The sequence below is a fragment of the Phoca vitulina genome, unplaced genomic scaffold (assembly GCF_004348235.1).
Source record: "Phoca vitulina isolate PV1807 unplaced genomic scaffold, GSC_HSeal_1.0 scaffold4, whole genome shotgun sequence".
NCBI classification, from domain to species: domain Eukaryota; kingdom Metazoa; phylum Chordata; class Mammalia; order Carnivora; family Phocidae; genus Phoca; species Phoca vitulina.
The window spans coordinates 12,781,294-12,803,186 of record NW_022589707.1 but is presented as its reverse complement, the minus strand read 5'-3'; the positions used below and the strand labels follow the sequence as shown (position 1 = coordinate 12,803,186).

Below are 21,893 nucleotides of genomic sequence, written 5' to 3'. Positions count from 1 at the left end.
AGAGGTGAGTGTATGAGTTATGTTTTCCAGAAGTTCCTTTCCCCCGCCATTTGTTGTTTATATATTCTGGATACTAATCTTTTGTCAGATGTGTTTGAAATATCTTCTCCTAGTTGGTGGTATATTTTTTTACTTTGTTTATGAAGCCTTTTGTTACAAAGAAGTATTAAAATTTAATGCAATAAAATTTTTTTCCTTTATCCAGTTTTTTTTTTTTAGAATTATCATTTTATTTTCAGTTTTTTTCAATTTTTTGAAAGAGAGAGAGCATGAGTGGCAGGGGGAGGGGTAGAGGGAAAGGGAGAGGGAGAGAGAATCTTAAGCAGGCTCCACGCCCAGTGTGGAGCCCTGAGATGATGACCTGAGCGGAAATCAAGAGTTGGACGCTTAACTGACTGAGCCACGCAGGTGCTCCATATCCAATTTTTATTTCAAGAATTTTTTTTTCTATCTCAGTGTCATATAGAGAATCTACTATGTCTTTTTTAATCTGTTTGGAATCTGTTTCCCTATATGGATGAACTAGGGATCTAATTTTATCTTCTGTATAAATAGCCACATGGCTCAGACCATTTGCTGAATTTATTTCCTCCTAACTTCTAATGCCATCTTGGTCACATACCAACTTTTCATGTATGCATGGGTCTGCCCCTGAGCTCTTTGTTTTGTTCAATTGGTCTTGTTTATATCTGCACCGAAACCATGCTGTTTTAATTACTCTTATTTTATGATATATCTTGATTTTAGCAGGTGGAGACATTCCCTCACCTTGCTTTTCAGAATTATATGTGCTATTCTTGGCCAGTTACTCTTCCTTATGAATTTTAGTATCAACTTGTCACATTCCTCAAAAAGTGTCATGAGATTGATTCACTTTGTAAGAATTTCATCTTTGTACTATTGAGTCTTTTCAGTGAGTAGGTCTCATTTATTGATGTCTTCATTTATGTTCCATATAATAATGCTTAGTAATGTATTGCTTAGAGGTATTAAATATATTATTTCTTGCTTTTGCATTTTTTTGAACAGTGGTTTTTTATTAATGACAACTTCTAGTTATTTGTTGCTAATGTAGGGATGTGATAGATGTTGTTTAATTGATCGTATTTCCCTGAACCTAATCCCAATCCTGTCTGCCTGGAAAATGATGATTTATTTTTTAAGGCTTGGCTCAAATTTCGTTAGCTCTCTGAATGTCCCAGGTGATTAGCTGCTTTTCTCTTTTCAAAAAAAAAATGAGGTATTGTTTTTATTGTGGTAAGAATAGTTAGCCTGAGTAGGTGCTTTTTCTGTTTGTTTGTTTCCATAAGCTGCACGTACTTCCTTGTAATACAATTGCTTTTGTTTATATGGTAGGTCATTGAGGGCAAGGGCTATATCTTATTTATTTTTGTCTGCCCTGTTCTTAGCATAGTGCGCCTCATCTAGTTAGGGTTCACAGATCATTAACCAAATGGGTAACTATGGGAAAGACTTTAATATACTAAACAGATAGTAGGGTGTTTCCTCTCTAGGGGCTCTGGTCTGATTTTTCTCTGGTTTCAGTGTTTGTTTTAATGGCAAGTTTCTCTAATCTCCAACCTTTCCTTTTTGCAATATTTAAATGAACAACAAACAATAATTACAATAACAGCTAATATGTATTGAGTTTTCATTATGTTCTGTTACTACTTCAAGTCTGTTACACTTGTTAACACATTTAATTCTTGCAATAACCCTATGAGAGAGAGGTTTCTGATATGACCCCTATTTTCCAGACGAGGTAGTTGCTTTGCATGATCTGAGGAGTTGGCTTATCCTAATATACAATGATGATTTCATGAAGGTAGGATTCAAGATGTGCTTAAAAGGTTGGACATTTCCTTCAATTTGGCCCTTTGTATTTGAGTGAATAGTAAGGTCTATAATTGCTCTTTCATTGGACTTCCTATAAAAAAAATTATCACATTTCCTTTCCCCATGGTTATGTGCTATTAGAAGTAAAATCTACTTAAGGCATCTCAAGGGTCCAAATGAAAAATCTGCTAAAAGACATCAGAGGAAAGTGAAGACAAAAACTCGAGTCTTCCAGGGGGCGCCTGGGTGGTTCAGTCGTTAAGTGTCTGCCTTTGGCTCAGGTCATGATCCCAGAGTCCTGGGATTGAGCCCCCCATGGGGCTCCCTGCTCCGCGGAAAGCCTGTTTCTCCCTCTCCCACTCCCCCTGCTTGTGTTCCCTTTCTCGCTGTGTCTCTCTCTCTCAAATAAATAAATAAAATCTTTAAAAAAACAACAAAACAAAACAAAACTCGAGTCTTCCAAAACTCTCCGATTTCCCTGGATTTGTTTATCAAAAGATTTTTCATTTCCATGGTAAGGCAGGTGCAGATGGCCAGTAATTTAATCCCTACTCAGGTTCATAAATCCAGAGTAAATAAATCAGTGGTGACCCATGGCTCTTGTCAGCTCCTGCAATTCCTGCTTCACCCTCACACTGCTCTGAAAGCTAGAGACTTGGCTTCTAGATGGGATATTTATTTCTTCTTTTGATATGATAACCTGAGTATTGCATAAAATAATTAAATTGTCATGACAGGGACTGTCTGCAAATAGGCATGGCCTTTTGTTTCCTTCTTCAAGGTAAACAGCTGCTGTTAGCTTATGAAAAGCTAAAAGTGGTCCAACAAGAAGCCTGTATCCGTCGCATTGAAATCAGAGACTTGATTAATATTGTAGCCTGTAGCTTTGTGATATGTAGGGTTTAAATTAGACCTTTGCAGTCATTGTGCTGGGTTGATGCAAGCACATTAATGACATAATTTCTGGTTGCTGCATCATATTTCTGCAGTCTGTCCTTTGTATTCCACTCACATTAATTGAAGTAATTTTGCCAGTGAAGCGTGTTTCAAACCTCTGCATTTAAATTGAAATTTTAATTCCCTTATTGTCTTGAAAAGACGGCTGAAGATGCCTTGTTACAGGTTTCATTATCACTCAAAACACTCCAGCTGCTGGTTCTAATGTACAATGACTGATTAATTCTGGGAAGAATTATTAATATAAGAATAGCAGCTTCTTCCCAGTGGCATGAACTAACCAGGAAGGGATTTGATGATAGTTAATATTTTTATGAACTTTTTTAAAGGAAATTTATGGGGAAGTCTGCATCAGACTAAAACTGCACAGATGTGCTTTGAAAACCACTTACACAAGTTCCGATTTATCAACCCATAGAAGTCCGTTCATAAATGTGTTCTATCAGTGGAAAGTAAGCCAGTGCGAGTGGTTTTGAAGCACTTTGGCTGACAGTCACAGGGCCTGTCGCTAAATTTTTTTCATTCCTAAGTCTTCCTGAGATGGTCGAGATTTTGAATGTCTCTTACTCATTTATTTACATTTTTTAAAAAAAGTCATAGCTGTATAGTATGTATAGTGAGATAAGGATTATTATAATAATAACTAATATTTATGTAGTTGCCTTCTTCCCAGGGAATCCCAGAGATGCCTTGAGAGAATGGTGTGGTGGAAATACATCTCACACTGTGACAATGTGGCCACAACTGGCAGAGAGGGAGTAAGGCAGCTTCTTAGTTGCATAGTTTTCTAAGCTCCTATGATAAAAAGACATTTGTAGTATTTTCAGCTCACAAGATCCTTTGCATTTGTTGGATAACAATCAAGGTTGTGAATGTCAGCATGGGTCTTAGCGTGGGTCAGACGGACCTGTGCTTGAATCTGGCTTTGACTTTTACTAGCTGAATGACTTGGGGCTAATGGTTCAATTTGACTTTGCTGAAAGTTGGAGTTGAGAATTACAGGTACTCCCAAGCATTGTTGAAGGGATTAAATGAGATACTAAGCTATTTATGTAAAGTCCGCACAGTATACACAGTAAGTGCTTAGAAATGTTTATAATGAATTGATTAACTGATACTCTAAGAAGGGCATGGTGATCGCTGCCATGTTATAATTTCAAAAACTGGTCAGAGGTGGCCTTGCTTTGAGCTGATAGAGTTGAAGTAGGGCTGGCTAGGTTAAGCATTATTGATTCCTTCTTCCCTCAAATGGACATCTATCTGAATGAAAGACTACCCCACACTTTATTTTATTTTATTTTTAAAGATTTTATTTATTTATTTGACAGAGACACAGTGAGAGAGGGAACACAAGCAGGGGGAGTGGCAGAGGGAGAAGCAGGCTTCCCGTGGAGCAAGGAGCCCGATGTGGGGCTCGATCCCAAGACCCTGGGATCACGACCCGAGCCAAAGGCAGACACTTAACCGACTGAGCCACCCAGGCAGCCTTACCCCACACTTTATACAAAAGAGTTCCTGCAGGAAGAGATAAGATTTTTCTCCAAAAACAAGTCTAGTCTGATCTAACACATGCACCGAAAGGTGATCAGGACCCCAAAGTTCTTTGCCATATATTTGGGATTTGACATGGACAAATTTCAGATTCTGTGCCCATCACCTTTTTGGCCTACTTTAAGTATATGTTCATAGGGTGCCTACCGTCTAATTATAAGCGATGCAATTCGTCAGTAAACTGCCTAGGATCAGTTTGTTGCAAAATCTACTCTTAGGTAACTAAATGTATTTTTCTGCTAGTATTGTAATTGGATATAAGCCAGTTCACTATTGGAGGGTGCTTATCAATAATGTTGATTTTAGTGTTATAAAGTAGTTGATGTTAAGCTATTCTTTCTGTCAGTGCTTAAGTGGCAGGACCAGTGGAACAGTGAGATTGTTCCTTTTGCTGCCATTAAAACTGTGTCATTAGCAAATAGATGAATTCTTTCCTCAGACTGTGGGCAGGGAAGGGGTGATCATGCATCCACTATCAAATGATTAATGTACAAGAAAGAAAAAGGGGGCCAAAGTGCACATCCTTTCATCTGGTCTGAGAGTTTCTAAGATCTCACAGGACTGTTTTTTCTCATTATGACCGTGGGAATGGTATTGAGGTGAAAGCTCTATAAATATCGAGAGCTGGAACATTCTAGTGAACTTATTGGACTTAACCTGAAAGTGGTAAGTGACTGCAAAAATGTTTCAATATTCCATATAGATTTCTCTACACATGGTAAAAAATATATCCGTGATCAATAATGAAATAGCCACCATTAAGCGCATCTGTTTCTGGTGTAGTATATTGATTTGAAAGACCAATGCCAATATTCTATACTAATAACAGGGAAGAATTGGGCACATGTTTTGATAGACTTACAAAGAATGGGATGGTGCCATTGTTGATCACTTGTGTTGTTGGTATACATACATGAATGTGGCCTTAACCTTGAAGGAGCTTACATGCTAATAAGGAGAGACAGATGAACAAGTAGTGTCTTGTATCAGGATGAGCATGACAAGAAATGGGGACCAGGAATATTGGGGACGGGGTGGGGTAGTATGGTTGGCTGTTTAAATAAGGTGGTCAGCTGTAGCTGCTTCGAACTGTACTTGAGACCCCTTCATTCCCTCAAACACCCAATCTTTTCAAAGAGGTTTAGGAAGAGCTGAAAACAAATTTATTAAACGAGAAACCTTGGTGTTTGTCTAAAATTAAATGAGCTGCCTTAGTGTGGCAGCTTCATTTTACTCCTGGAGAGTAAAAGTACAGGGCTTGTAAACTACTTTTGTTGGTGCTCAATGCCCTTTTTTTTTTTAATATTTGTTTTTGAAGGCTAGGGTTTCTAAAAGCCACACTGATAGGCACCAGGTTATTGTATTAACTTTCCTTCCCTTTTAGTTTGCTGTTTTATCTGCTCTTCTTTGCCTGTTTTATTTTAAAGCACATAGAAATTCTGTTAGATTGCACTAAACCTCATAAGGTTCAGCAGTTTTCAGTTGGCTCGCTTGGCTGTAGGACAGTGATTCCCAAACTGTGCATTAGGGACTCCTTCAAGAATTCTAAAGCCCAGGTCATACCCTACACTGATGACATTGAAATCTGTGGTGGTGGACACTAGCTTCAGTAATTTGACATTCTCCAGGTGATTCCAACGTACAGATAAATTTGGAGCCGTAGATTTAGGGTATAGCCTATCTGTGCTGTGCAACAGAGTAAAACTAATTGTCCTCGACTTCATGTAACACCAGCTCTAAGGAGTTAGAAACCACTTATTTGCATATGACAGACATCACAGGGTGGTTGATACTGTGATGGACAGATGTTGTAGTTTGAAGTTGCTTTGTTGCCATCCTCTTGTGGACTTTGGATAGAGCTGACGAGTATGTGGCTCTTACTCTGGAATTACAGCCTGATGATTTGGTCAAGAGGAGCATTGTTAAATGGTTAAATCAGATGCTGTCCAGGTTTGGGCTGACTTGAACTCTTTAGGGCTCCCCATTGGTGCTCTAATTCCTGCATTCTTACTGTGGTTTCTTATCTGACATCGCCGGGATTTCATGGGTTGAAATTGGGGCACAAATTGACTTATTGACAAGTGGTGGCTAGGTACATTGTGGTATAGTGCAAACAAAATGGATTTAGAAGCTAGACGTTCTTAATTCCAACCCTGACTCAACATCTCACCAGTTCTGTGAACTTAGACAAATCACTTTCTCTCCCTGTTTTGTCGTGTTCTCTTCTGTAGAGTCGATATACACATACCCTGTCTAGGTTATAGAATGGCTGTGAGAATAAAAATGAAGTTTTGTAAGGGTACAGTGCTTTGTAAAACGTAAGGCAATATACAAATTTAAAAAAGTGTAAGTAGCATCATTACTACCACACAGTGCCAGGTAAGAGAAAAAGCAGTCATCTGGGACTTGTTTATACTGCGCAGCCTTTCTCTCCTGGAGCTACCATCACTAATGCATACATGTTGTTTTAATCAGATTACCTGTGTGTGCACACACGTTTATACACTTTAGTCTGTAGGAGGAATAAACTCAGGCAAGAATAATACACAAGTCCTTTGCTGACCTCCTCTGTCATATGCTGGGTTTCAGCCTCACATATGGACTCGCTTGAACAGGTTTCTCATTGGTCAATCTGTGGCTAGATGGGGACCCTATATATGTATAAATTGGTGCAGGTGATGACGCATGTTGTTGATGGGAGCGCTCTATGTCAACTTGACTATGATCTGAGAAGGCGGATCGGTAGCTTTTGCTTGGCTTGACGAGATAGGAGGAGCTTGTTGGAGTCTGGCTTCTCTTCGATTCATCCCAGTACCAATGACTTGTTCCTAGCTCTGAAAATGCAAAAAGCCATATTCCTCTCACATTCCTTTGTAGGATTTTAATAGTTGATGTTAGTAAAGAGCTGTGTAAGTGCTGAGCACTTCTAATGGATTTGGGGGTCTTGGAGGGTGGGCAAAATTGTCTTGATTTAAGTGTGAGCCTGCAGTGACTTTCAGAGACCTTTGCCAACTCTGTAACTGTTTCTTGCCCCAGAATAACAAATAAGATGACAGGAAGTGACTTTGGGACACTTGTCAAATGAGGATATCTTTCCTTAGTGGTCTCTTCTCTTGTATTTTGGAATAGAAACCTAGGATTTAATGCTGTCTTTATGGAGCACTGATGGGAATTGAGAATTGGAGGGACCATAAGATTAGGAACAGTGAAGGATTTTTGTGTGTGTGATCTTTTCCATAAGCAATTAAAATTCCTAACTGTCTCTTAAGGTGTTAGGTATAGTTTAATTTCATCAGGAAGTAATTGTGAACTGATCCGTTATAAGTCCATTTCGAACAAATAAGGCTCTTAATTTGGCATTATGTATTAGAAGCCCTAAATATGTGCATTATTTTGGACTTGGAATTCTACTTCTAGAGTGTTAAGGAAAGAGTTAAGAATTTTAATTATGTGATAATTATCCTTGTATACATTTTTTTTATCACAGGAAGATATGTGAAAATAAAAGAATAGCAATTACTTAGTATGGGGAAACGGTTTAAGTCATTTGTGGAATATTCAGTTTATGGGTATGAATGCTAAAAATATGTTGGGTAATGGGCAGATGTTTCCAATATATGGCCAAATGGAAAACGCATATTTAAAAATAATAATACTTTTTAAAACTTTGTGTGGAAAAACAGTTGGAATCAGGTTAAAATATATTTTACCTGATTAGTGAGAATGTGGACCATCTTTTTCCTTTGTGATTTTGTGGTTTTCAAGTTTTCTTGATCACGTATTTTTACAATTTGGAAGAAAAACAAAGGTTAAGAAACATACATTTCTGGGCCTTTTTTTTTTTTTAAACCTGTGAGATTAGGGTGGGATCCCAGTCCTAACAGCCTTTTAAGGTCTCTTACAATAGAAAATACAGTATTTCATTTTTCAGATACTGTCCTTCTGTGAGGCTTGGACTGATGGAATATCTTACAAGACCTGCCACCCCTACTTTACAAGAGGATAAAAACAAAGAGTTTTGCTTAAGTTATGGGAATTATTTGTGGTGGAGTGTCCCGATGTTGAGGAAAAAACAAAAACCAAAAGAGGTGGAAGGCCCAAAGAAGACTTAAGAATAGCTTAGTCAAATGGTACGCTTTTAGAACAAGCCCGTGTCTCACAGCAGTGGTGGGTTGAGCTCTGTGGTGAAACCTGCAGTCACGTTGGATCTCTCATGGGTTTTGTTTTCCAAGATAGATTTGAAGATACTTTAAAGAAGAAATTCACAAGTGAAAGAAAGGGCTTTTCTTTGACAGCGCTGTATCTTGCAGGCCCCCCTCCGTTTATTCACTTATCAATAACTTCATCTCATTTGCTTTATCCTGTAAATTCCATTAGCTCCCCGGCAGTCTATTGCATTAAGCCTTTTCTACCTAATATTGCCTCATTTACATTGACACATGCTTGACCTCAGCCCTTCTCCTCTCTTTGCTAATGCACCAACAAGCACTGATACCTCTCTGGAGCATTATCATTTGGTTGTTAGCACAACTAATAACAGCCCTTCATTTGAACTGATGAAGGTTTATTAAATAAAAACATGTAATAACCCTGGCAGTAATGAAAGGGAATGGCAGTAGACAGCATCCTGTTTTTAATGGTGAGAGCATGCTGAGTCTGCATTATAGGTATTGGGTTTCCAGAGGGAGCAAGGGCACCTGAATGGGGCTGATCAATATTCTGTTAGCAAACTGACTGTAAGAATGGGCATTTTTGATTGCCTGATTTGATCACTGTGGATTGGCTGCAGGCTGAGGAGTTAGGGTGGAAAAAAGTGTTCTTGCTCCAGGCTCTTGGCCTTGCCCTGTGCTGCAGCTTTCTTGGGAAGTCTGTCCTAAGTTCCAAGCTGTCAGTAGCCTGGAGGCCTGCAGTCAATGGCAAAACAGAACCATAGGGAGCCAAATCTCCAGGAAAGCTGGGATCAGGGATTCTGTTTTTCTCGTAAATCCCCTAAGACTCCTCTAAACCTCCACTATAGTCCTGGGCCTTGAATGGATTCCCTCATTCTGCTTTGTATGCCCCACACTCTGCCTTCTAATGTCCCTCTCCTCCCATTTCCCCCAACCTTTTTGTATGAAGAGGAGTCTAAGCCATCCTCTGCATATGTCCCCTGTGGTGGCTGGTGTCCTGTTACAAACACAGGTCGAGTGGAGGTTGCTTTCAGTTTATATTTAAGAGGATTTTGTTCAACAAAATCCTTTGGGGTCACATGTTTGTGGTTTTATGTCATATGTATGTGTGTGTGTGTGTGTGTGTGTGTGTGTGCGCGCGTACACACACACACACACACACACATTTTTCCTAGCTTCTGTGATGCGACTGAATACATAGGGTTCTATTCTAAAGGCCACAGTGCTCCACAAACAGCCCTGTGATGTCCTAGATGCATCAAAGCAAGATCTCCTAAAACTAACAGAATAAACCCTATGAAACAGCCAATACTGGGTCATTTTTGACTTGTAAAAACAGTTTCCTACGGTTCAAATTCCAAACTAATATATGAAAGATACTGTGTTTTTGTTTTGGCAAGGGTTTAAAGCTGCGTTTAGTTATTGTTGGTTTTTTTGGTTTTTGGTTTTTTAAAAATTCCTGTCTGATAGAGAGCCAAATTTCTGCTTGGGCAATGGGGTGTAGCAAAATGGAAATGTTTGGTAAGTGATTGATCTGGGATTCTTGGTGATAAACATCTTCAGTGCTTGTGTAAAGGTGGGTATGGCTCATTCTGCAATCAGAAGGAGACTTCGTGTGTCCGTCTAGGACTCCCTGAGCCTGAATGTGGAGACTTTTGGGTGGAGGCTGTCTTGTGGAGCCACCAGAGTTTGTCTTCTAGCAGTTCGGGGCCCGGGTGGCAGCTGCCTACTGGCCTGGGCACTAAGTCAATGTCAGATTCCAAGGCCCGCTTCTTTTGTTCATAGCCAAAGGTTTCTGGTATTCTTAGTTGAGACTGTTGCAAAAATTTACTTACTTACCTAAGTATAGGAAGGGAGAAGGTATCCGTTCTCTGGAATAGCCTAATTTCATATCTTTTTACTGTTACTGCATCTGTAAGTTGAGCCAAGGCAACATTTTCAGAATGGTTATGTTGTCTCCCTAGAAAAACAGTTCCTTAAGGGAGACATACAGATCTATTGAAAAGTGATAAAACATTTTGGAACCATGTAATTATTGGAGTCCTGAAGGAAATACTTATTTTGGACTCAACAGTGGCAACACATTTGCTTTCTTTAGGGGAACGTGATTGCCAAAATAAGCATTTTCCTTAGCTAGCAGATGGTTTAGTTAGAAACGGTTACTAATGTCAGTTACCGTTGTGTCTCTCCCCTCCCCCAACGAAAATAATAATAATAATAATAAAAGATCAGTAGTTTCTTTTCTAGTATCTCTTCAATGAAACAGCTGTCGAGAATGGCCAACTTTGGTGTTCCTCCAAAACATTTCTATTAGTTCATGTTAAAGCACAAAACTAGATCTTTTTACCTCTTCAACTTGAGTGAGATTAGCAGAAGACAAACATCTAACTATGAAACAATAATTTCGTACTTTAAACTAGAATGAAAGTGAAAAAATAGACATTTGGGAAAGAAAATTTAAGGCTTCTATAGTTCGTAATCACAAAGATGGCCTTTGTTGTAAACTTAGCTCTCAGCTTAACGTAAACTTTTTTGCAATACCAGGTAATTCCTGATCATGTGCATTTTAACCGTACCTTTCACATACTTAGTTATGGAAACATTTTTAGGGATTTCCGTTTTCTTCCAGTGGATAGGTTTCTAGTAGCAAAACATGCTGTCCTGTTCAGTATCATGTATTAAAACATTTTGTAAATGCTAGCTTATTTTCATAATCCTAAAGGACATGTTTTTCAAGTCTAGAACGGAGTTCTGTTATCTAAGCGGTTTCCGGCTGTGGTGAGTAGAATACTAATGTTTGATTAGGTGGTAATAGGAGTTGTAAGAAAACATTCCCTGCTTGTAGTATCTCCCCCAACCCCATCATTTTATTTTTGAAAATATGTGTGAGAAAACTTCCAGATCATTTAATTGGCTCATTATGTATTAATCTACCTTTAAGAGATGGTGTGGCCTATCTGAGAATTCTGGGTCATACTAGAGATCATTCGGGGTATGAATGTGTGTTATTCCATCTGTGATAGAGGTGTAGATAGCACTTACCAATGAACTGCTGTATTGCATGTTATCTATTTGATTTTTTATCTGGTATGTCTTGTTCTGTAATAATATATATTTGATGTTACATGTCACACTTAAAAACCCAGTTTTAATAATTTCTTATAGCAACTCACCTGTGAGACCATTTTAGACCATTTTGTTGCTGTCTAATCCAACTGCATCTCTTGAATTCTTGTTAATGTTTCATCAGTGGTATTTAAAAAGTGCTCTGTAGACATTAAATTTAGGAAACAGTGAAATGATTCATAAAATGACCACATTAAAAAAACACAACTCTTTAGTTGTATTTTTACCAGTAGTTATGTATATCTAAATGTAGGTGGATATTTAATGATTTTTTTTTAAGACTTTAAGTAATCTCTATGCCGCATGTGGGGCTTGAACTTAGAAACCCGAGATCCAGTTGCATGCTCCACTGACTAAGCCGGCCAGGAGCCCCATTTTAAACACTTTGATATGTACAGTGCAGTGGCATTAAGAACATTTACATTGTGCAGCCATCACTACCTTCCATCTCTGAACTTTTTCATCGTCCCAAACTGCAACTGTGTACCCGTTAAACAATAACTCCCCTTTTCCTCCCTCCCCACAGCTTCCAGAAACCACTATTCTACTTTCTGTCTCTATGAATTTGCCTACTCTAGGTACATGATATAAGTGGAATCATACAGTATTTGTCCTTTTGTGTCTGGCTTATTTCACTTAGCTGAATGTTTTCAAGTTCTACCCATGTTGTAGCGTGTTGCTACCACTTTTTTAAAAAAAATTTTTTTTATTTAAATTCAATTTAGTTAACAAAGTGTATTATTAGTTTCAGGGGTAGAATTTAGTGATTCATCAGTTGCATAAAACACCCAGTGCTCATCACATCAAGTGTCCTCCCCAGTGTCCATCACCCAGTTACCCCATCCCCCCACCCACTTCCCCTCCAGCGACCTTAGTTTGTTCCCTCTAGTGAAGAGTCTCTTCGGTTTGCCTCCCTGTTTTTATATTCCTTTATTTTTCCTTCCCTTCTCCTATCTTCATCTGTTTTGTTTCTTAAATTCCACATATGAGTGAAATCATATGGTATTTGTCTTTCTCTGACTTACTTCGCTTAGCATAATACTCTCTCGTTTCATCCACGTCGTTGCAAATGGCAATATTTCATTCTTTTGATGGCTGAGTAATATTCCATTGTATATATGCACCACATCTTCTTTATCCATTCATCTGTTGGTGGACATCTGGGCTCTTTCCATTTTTTGGCAGTTGTGGACATTGCTGCTATAAACATTGGGGTGCACGTGCCCCTTTGGATCACTCTTTTTGTATCCTTTGGATAAATACCTAGTAGTAGCAATTGCTAGGTCTTAGGGTAGTTCTATTTTTAACTTTTTGAGGAACCTCCAAACTGTTTTCCAGAGTGGCTGCACCAATTTGCATTCCCACCAACAGTGTAAGAGGGTTCCCCTTTCTCTGCATCCTCACCAACATCTGTCGTTTCCTGACTTGTTAATTTTAGCTATTCTGACTGGTGTGAGGTGGTATCTCATTGTGGTTTTGATTTATATTTCCCTGACGTTGAGGGATGTTGAGCATCTTCTCATGTGTCTGTTAGCCATTTGTATGTCGTCTTCTGACAACTATTTTCTTAAAATCAGTTTTAGTACCACTTAGTAAGATTAGAGGAGGGGAGGACAATGACCTTGCCTAGCTTTCATAATTATAGCTTTTAATAAGTGAAGGCCAGAAAATTAGAGCACCGTATTTTCATATAAAAAGAAGACTATGCTGTCTTCTCTGTGGTAAATTCTTCAAGTCTTTGAAATTCTAAGACTCATCTTGATTATATATATTAATTGTACTTCTATTTTGGGTCCAGAAAACATATTCAGAAAGTTTGTCATCTAAATGGTTATAATGGTTCTATGAACAAACAACACTTTACTGGAAATGTAGCGTTAGCAATGTTAGTAATAACATCTTGTGAGGTTTCTTTATCCACAGAATAATGTGGATAAAATCCAGAGATTTTATCAAAATCCACAGATTCTGTTAAAAATCTAATTTCAGTGAGCACTCAGAATGTGCCAGGCACTGTGGTAAGTGCTTTACCTATATTTAAAAAAAAAAAAAAATTAAGTGGCTTTGAAAGTTGATATTATCCTATAATTTTGTATTTGGAACATGAACTGTTTGGGTTAAAAATCTTCATGCAAATTCCTACAAACAAATTGAGTGTGGATGTGCAGTGGGTGGTTTTTAAGCTTAAATATCTCAGCTGGATTTAATTACCTTAAGGGAGAAGGCTACATGATGGGCCAGTGGCTTTACCAAATTATTTTTCATTTTCTGGATCTTGATGTCACTAAAGGTTAATGCATCCTCTTTTCTCTGTTAGAGACCTGAGTTAAAATCCATTTTAGAGCATAAGTGTAAATGAATTTGTTGTTGTTTTTCCTCCTTGGGGACACAGTGGTCATTTTGTGCGGCTGCTTTTCCATTTGGAATCATTGGCAGCTCGCGTGAGGCCCAGGGGCTCTTGTCCCACGGGCAGTTGCAAGTCAGCATGAAAATGAACCGGCAGGCTGCAGGGGGCAGAGCTGGCCTAGGGCTTGTCACTTTTTCATGCCTTGATTCTTTCTTGGTTAACTTAAAGAAACTTATTTGCTACTGACATTTGATCATAGCACATCACAGAACAGGTGATGTGTTTGTGGGTAAGCCATTGCATTTTCCTCCTTGTCCAAGGCCAGTTTGTATTTGGCAGCTGCAGGCTTTCTGTATTCACTGTCCACGTGCTCCCAGATGACCTTGGATACTGGTGTGGGTCTGTGGTCAGCCCTCTGGATTGTTGGTATGTTTTGTGGCTTTTATTATTTATTGCTTTTATATACATGCCGTACTTTTTAGGAGCATATTTATATCACTAATTACATTTATTGTTTTTACCCTGAAGTATTATTTGTTATTGCCTTTATTTGTACCTTTTAGGAATATTTACAAGTATAACCTAAGTAGGGAATGGTCATAGCACAGGAATCCCTTTGGGGAGCTTGGTAGGGCTCTTTTCCCTCTGAGTTCAGCTGGTCCTCTTTTCTGTTTATAACTACTACTACTACCAGGGCTATTACTATTACATTCTTTGTGTTTCTCTCTTGCTTTTATTTTTCTCCTAAGGAATAGTACCTAGAGTATACTCTTCTCATTGTTATTTTCTTTAAAAAAAAAAAAAAAATAGGTCTTGGGGTGCCTGGGTGACTCAGTTAGGCATCCATCTCTTGATCTCAGCTCAGGTATTGATCTCAGGAATGTGAGTTCAAGCCCCATGTTGGGCTCCACACTGAGTGTGGAGCCTACTTTAAAAAATATATATATATCTTTACAGAAAGACAAATAGAATCTTTACATACATGGATAAATGGGATCATGTAATACATAATTTTTTTTTCCTTGTTGGTTATTGCTTTCAAAGTGAGTTGTCCCAGGCTCGCTGAATTCTTCATCTTCATTTGTTGCAGGCATTCCTACACCATTTTTATTCATCCAATCTTTTTTGTCTTAAAATCTCCCGAATTGCACTTTACACCAGGAGTATTTCCCTCTCCATAGTTTATCTCCTGTTCACCATTCATATCCCATTTCTTCTGTCGAACTGGATCAGGCCAAGGAGAGGTGAAGGCTGCTATTTTCTCCTTACAGCATTTATGTAAAACATGCATTTCCCTCTGTGTATGCGTATATAAGAAAGAGCGAGAGAGATGCATATCTAACTATATGTAGACATGCAGGTAGACTTAGGCTAACCGAGCTCTGACTCATGGTCACCATGAGAATTATTTAAAAATTTATGTAGTGTGCTTTTATTTTGTCTTAGTCTTAAAAAGCTAAATTTGATTAAAAGCTGATTTAAATCATTAGTATGTGGACTTCTTGTGAGAATATGAATGATACAGTTTAATTGGGAAGGTCATTTGACTTGTATCTGTTAATAAGCAGTGTATGGGGGAATAAATAATATGTACAGCTTTACGGTGCTTTAGATGCCTTCATGTTTATCAAGATTGTTTTCTTCAGCATTATTTCTCTTTAGATGTTAGACCCTTCAAAGGCAGAACTAGGCCTATCCACATTATACTCTTCAAAGTCTGATGTACGTTGGTAAGGTTCTCATAAACTCTCTTTTGACCATATCTTTTAAAAATAAGGTCATATGTTTTTATAAAATAAACTCTCCTATTTAAAGTCACAAAGTCTCATAAAAGAAGGTCTCAAATAAAAGTAGTCTCCTATTTCTAATATTGCTCGGTTATGTAGTTGTCCTACTTAATCTTTTTTTTTTTTTTTCTCCTTTTCAGGTGTCAGCAGTCGAGTCCTTGGAGGGCCCCCTGCTCCAGGTGGAAGGACTGAGTGACCTTAGGTTGGAGCTTCACAGTAAGAAGATGAACCTCCACTTGGTGCTCATAGATGAACTGCATCGGCACCTCTACATCAAATCCACAAGCCGAGTTGTGCAGCGTAACAAGGAGAAAGGGAGAGTGAGGTTAGTTAAAGAGGCTCTTAGCTACAGTGTCTTGTGGCAGTGGAGAATTTTAAGGAATATTATTTGTTTCCCAAAATACTGTTGCCATTTATTTACTTCTTGCTTTTTTTTTTTACTTTTTAACATACTGTTCCTGAAACTATAAGACGGTTTTATAATAGCAAATGCTCCATGTTCTGAAAGGCTGACATCCAAAGTTTCTTCATTCCTTCGTTGCACATTTATTATGATCCTTTTATGTAAAGATAAGAAACATCTACTGTGGGCCTTTATACTGGATCAGAGATACTCTGGCATACCTCAGAAGGAAGAGAAAAAGATCCTTAAGTTGTATAGTACAGTCAGCATAATGAAGAAATATAAGTGTCTGAACTGAAGTTAAAAGATTCTTTGTTCCTTAGGGTTGTGTTCAGCTTTAGACAATGTTCATTCTGGAATAGTTCAGGAGCGCTTCAGAGAAAACACTTTTATCCCTGGGCTGATCGTAGCATAGGCCTCTACTTAAGGGCCTGGGTGTGGACTCAGGAAATTCATTAGGTTAGTCTAGACCTGGTAGGGAGTAAGACTAGATCTTAAGACTGTTAAGGCAGTAGAATACTAACATTATTGACATGTATCAGATAGCTGTGCGTGTCCTAGTCTTTCCAACATGCCTTTAAAATAGCCATAAGATCTTTTCAGAGGGTAGTTTTAGCAGTATCTGCCAAAATGCATGTGCTCATACTTTTTCATCTAGCTACGGACAAGAGGAGCCCTGGAAGCAGTGCATGCTGGGAATGAAGTCTTTGAAGTCCTATCCTGTTCAGACAGAAATTGCCAACTCTGTGCATGATGCTTCAATTCAGTCCAAGACCCTGACAGAGAAATTTCTCTCTCTTTTCTGCATATGGGCACTAGAAAATCTTCTGCCGGGCACACAAATTGGGCTATGTATCTGAGACTTAACTTCAACACTGGATCTGGATAGAATGTTAGTTCCTTAGTGGAGGGTAGTGTTAGGTGGGGGCCAATGCCCTACTGTCACCATGCCTGCAGTTGCTGGATTTTTCAGTGATCTCTAAATGTCCCTGCATCTGTCCTTATCCCCTCAAGATTCAGAGTCCTTGGTGGAAGCATCCAGTTTGTTGAGCCTGAGACATGTCTGGCCTCCTTCAACTTTTATAGTAGGAAGTTAGGCCCTCTTTTTTGCTTTGACCCAGGCAATGGAGGGTCTTTCCAAGTACAAAGACTGTTCCAGTTGTTGGTATCCAAAAATAAATACACAAACACCCAACAAATTTCTACTGTGGGAGAAAACAAAAAATCACATGAAGGCACATACATAAAAAGAATAGATTTTTTTTTTTTAAGATTTTATTTATTTGTTTGAGAGAGAGGCACAGCATGAGTGAGGGGAGGGGCAGAGGCAGAGGGAGAAGCAGACCCCCTGGTGAGCAGGGAGCCCGATGTGGGGCTCGATCCCAGGACCTGAGATCATGACCTGAGCCAAAGGCAGACGTTTAACTGACTGAGTGACCCAGGCGCCCCAAGAACAGATATTTTTGAAGTAGAAACAGACAACTAGTAGATATAATAAGAGAGAGTTACATGGCTACATGGAAAAAATAATAAAAATGGTATTTGGAGGATATGAAACAAGACCTAAATAAATGAGGAGAGACCTTCCATGTTCTTAAAGAGATCAGTCCCAGTTATAGCCCAGTTGGGTTTTTTGAAATTGTCAGATCTGTAGTTCACATAGAAGAATAAATGAATAAGAATTATTTAAAAATATTGGAGAAAAATAATAAGGCCTTTCTTATCTAATATTAAAATACTATTTTAAAACTAATCGAAACAGTACAGGTATGCAATAGAAAATCAGATTGCTATAGCAAAACAGAATTTAGAAACATATGCAGGATATATGGGACTTCAGTAATTTTAAACAATAATCCAAGTAAGTAGAGGGAATGAAGGCTATTTAGAAATTGGTGTTGAGACATTTGGCTAAAGAAAGTAAATTTAGATGCTTACCTGTTACTATATGCAAAAAATACTAATTCAGTTTAAAAATAACATGATAAAACTTAACTAGCATTAGAAAAAATTAAGAGAATGTGTGTAGAAGAGGCTTTGTAGGCCCATATCCTACAAATATAGTACTGTATCATAAAAATATATGTAACAGGATATTCATTGTTGATAAAACAACAAAAATACACAACTTAGATGTTTATCAAGAGGCGTACAGTTAAATGAATTATGGCATATCCGTGGTATGTAATTCTTAAAGGAAGAGAAAGATCTCTTTGTGCTGATAGGGAAATATTGCCTTTTTTTTTTTTTTTTTTTTTTAAAGATTTTATTTATTTATTCATAAGAGACAGGGGAGGGCAGAGGGAGAAGCGGGCTCCCTGCTCAGCAGGGACTCGATGGAGGGACTTGATCCCAGGACCCTGGGATCATGACCTGAGCTGAAGGCAGATGCTTAGCCATCTGAGCCACCCAGGCGCCCAATAGGGAAAGATTTCTAATATATATTCTTGGGTCCAAAAAAAGCCACTTGAAAAACAGTATATACAGGATGAACCTACTTGTGTAAGAATTGAGAGGATATGTATTTAAAAATGTATCCTTTATATGTAGGCATAAATGTTTGTGTGTTTATAGAAAATTCCTGGAAGGATAGTGCTGACACTGATAAAAGGAATTACCTATGAGAAATGGAAATGGTGGGTGGGAAATAGGAAAGAAGGACTTAGGACTGTGAATGTATTCATCATGAGCATATATTGTTACTTTAATAGTAGTACAATTATTGATGATGCTTTTGAATATCATTTTTATTTTTTAAAAAGATTTATTTATTTTAGAGAGAGGGGGGATGGGAGAGGCAGAGGGAGAGGGCGAGAGAAATTCTAGGCAGATCCCCCACTAAGCATGGAGCCAGACGGAGAGCTCAATCTCACAACCCTGAGATCACAACCTGAGTTGAAACCAAGAGTCGGACGCTTAACCGACTGAGCCATCCTGAAGATTATTTTTAATGAAATGGCAAAATGCTTACTACTGAAATGAAAACCTAGGATTTAAAATTCTATATAGGATGATCCAAATAGTGTTGAAAAAGAAAGTGCGTACATTTTTGTATGTATGTGTATGTGTAGGGGGGCAGGGATGGATAGACAGACTCTTTTCTGTCAAATGTTTTGAAAGGCACTACATTATAATTATATTAGTAGATTATTTTTATTTTCTTAATATTTTTTAAAAACCTACAATACCTTTATAAGTTGATAAAATCAATAAAAAGTTATTTTAAGTTCATCCTTTTACTTCATGCATCCTGGGTTAATACTTGATTTGACCTTGTTTCCTTGGATGCTCTTTTGCTCATGAAGGAGAAAGTTTCAGCCGCGTGGATTTTGGTGTCCGTATTTGTCTGGGGGCGGGGGCATAAAGATCGTCCCTGACCCTGTTGTGTTATTTGTTCCCTATTTTGTCTTCTAAAGTTTTTTCTTTTTGTGTCTGTTTTCTTTTCATCTTTCAGTTCTTTTTCTCTTCTTTTTTCCTCTTTGCCTAGATTTTAGTTTCACTTTATTTTGTATTACATGTCTTCACTCTTGATCTGTCATTTGAGACCATGACTGTTTTTGACTTTTAGACCCTCTGAATCATTCATTTTTCTTTCTGTATGTTCAGGCTGATCTTAGAACTATAGAGAATTACTTTGCCAGCCATTCCTGTTTCATTATTCAGTTAAATTTTCTTAGTAAGGGCATATTATCTTTGACAGCTGTTTCTCAGCTCAGTTTGATTTAACAAACTTCTATGAACATTTGCTCTTTGCCAGGTACTGTGCCAGCTGTGGGGGTTATGGAGGTGAGTCTGTTCATTACTAGATTTACAACTTAAAGTTCACCTCACCTCTGCAAGGTTTAGTTTCACAATAAAATCAGCCAAGGGAGCTGCCCCTGTCAATTTTGGACATGTTATTATTATTATTTTAAATTTTATTTTATTATGTTATGTTTGGACATATGAAGTGAAGGAACAGAAATGAGTTCTAATTAAAAAGCAGATGTTTAATAAGCTGTTAGTACTTCTAACCCTTCTTAAAAACCCCCCCACAAAACCCAAACCTTTCGTGGCTATTGAAGTCAAACGCATAGAGGTAGATCTTTACTAGATGGATGGTTAATGGCCAAAAAGTCCTTAGGGTTATGGTGGTAGGGGTTGTTTTTGGTATAATTTGCTTTACAGTTTTCCTGTCTGCCACCCTGTGGTTAGTAAATAGCAAACCACATTCAATCGCAGTAAGCAATTAGTAATTTTGGGGGGACTGTCTTATGCCGGGAAGTATTTTATGTACGTCACAGCTGTCTTTTACAACTTAGCTATGAATGACTAAATGGATTTAAAATAAAAATTTGTAATCATAGATATTTTAAAAAAACAATACTTTGTACCAATGTTTCTTTCAAAATAAAGCAGTTCAGTGCGTTCAAATTAATTACAAACTTGATAAGAACAGTCTAATTTTGATTTTATTTTTTGCTTTCAAAAATACTTCCTCAGAGATATTCAGAACCCTTTGGAGGTACTCATACGTGCTCAACTTTATTTCTTCAGAAATGGAAACGGACGCACACACTATTTAAATGCAGTATTCTGTAAGAGCACCTACTTTTCTGTTGAGCTTCATGTCTGTCGTAACTAAGTGAGTGGGTGTGCCTACTTTCTCTTGAACTCTTGAGACTAATTCCTTTCATAACAGAACAACAGAAACACTAAAAGTCATTTCCAGAGTTACTTGCCTTTGGGTTAGTGTTCACAAAGGAGAAAATTGAAGCCCAGGGGAAAATTTTAGAGAGATGAGTCTATGAAAATAGTCTTGCAGTAAATTGACTTTCTAAAAGTTTATTGATGGAGTGTAAGGGCCCTTCTGGCTCTGGTAATAAAGTCAGTAGGTTATGTTTTTCAAAGTTAAAATGGCAAGACATTTATCACCCCGTATTTAACTGAAACATACTTTTAGGTTAAAATTGAGAAAATAATTGTAGGTTTCAATCTAAAGTGAAGCTTGTGCACATCTGTGTTTATAGAAGTGTGTATTATACTCACAGAAATACACATATCACTGCACACAAATACGTACTCACTGTATGACTTCATTTGTAAGCATGGCACACTGAATTGCACCTATATACACCTGAACTTCCCTGTTAATTGATACCTTCGTCTATCAGTGCTTTAAAAATAACTTCTCCATTTTTGTTATGGAAATATTTATGAAACATACTCTATATTTTCTCTATCATTTAGAATGGAAATGAACTGTTTTTTTTTGTTTTATAATTTTTTATTATGTTATGTTAATCACAAAAATTAAAAAGTTCTAATTAAAAAGCAGATGTTTAATAAGCTGTTAGTACTTCTAACCCTTCTTAAAACCCCCCCCACAAAACCCAAACCTTTTTAGTTTTTGATGGAGTGATCCACGATTCATTGTTTGCGTATAACACCCAGTGCTCCGTGCAGAACGTGCCCGCCTTAGTACCCATCACCGGGCTGACCCATCCCCCCACCGCCGTCCCCTGAACTTTTTCTTAATAGTGAGTAGCAGCGCTGTAAACGTCCATGATTATCCTCTGTCTCTTTGGGTTTGTGAATCTGGGCTAGAGAGGTGTATGGAGCCAGTTTTGCAGTTGTGACTAACATGCAGGTCAGAGGATGAGGTGAGGGAGTTGAGGGAAAACCGGAGATGAGAGCAGTAGTCAATATGCAAAAGATGACTGGATAAATCTGTGATC

The 21,893-nt window shown here is 38.0% G+C and overlaps 1 protein-coding gene across 4 annotated transcripts in view; it reads left to right on the top strand.

Annotated features, from left to right (window-relative positions):
• Nucleotides 1-21,893, top strand: part of EXOC4 (exocyst complex component 4) — a 731,914-nt gene that overhangs the window by 34,276 nt on the left and 675,745 nt on the right. For all 4 annotated transcript variants that reach the window (XM_032401540.1, XM_032401541.1, XM_032401542.1 and 1 more), the window contains exon 4: nt 15,914-16,098. In XM_032401540.1, the coding sequence (XP_032257431.1) occupies nt 15,914-16,098 (185 nt within the window). The remainder of the gene's footprint in view (nt 1-15,913; nt 16,099-21,893) is intronic.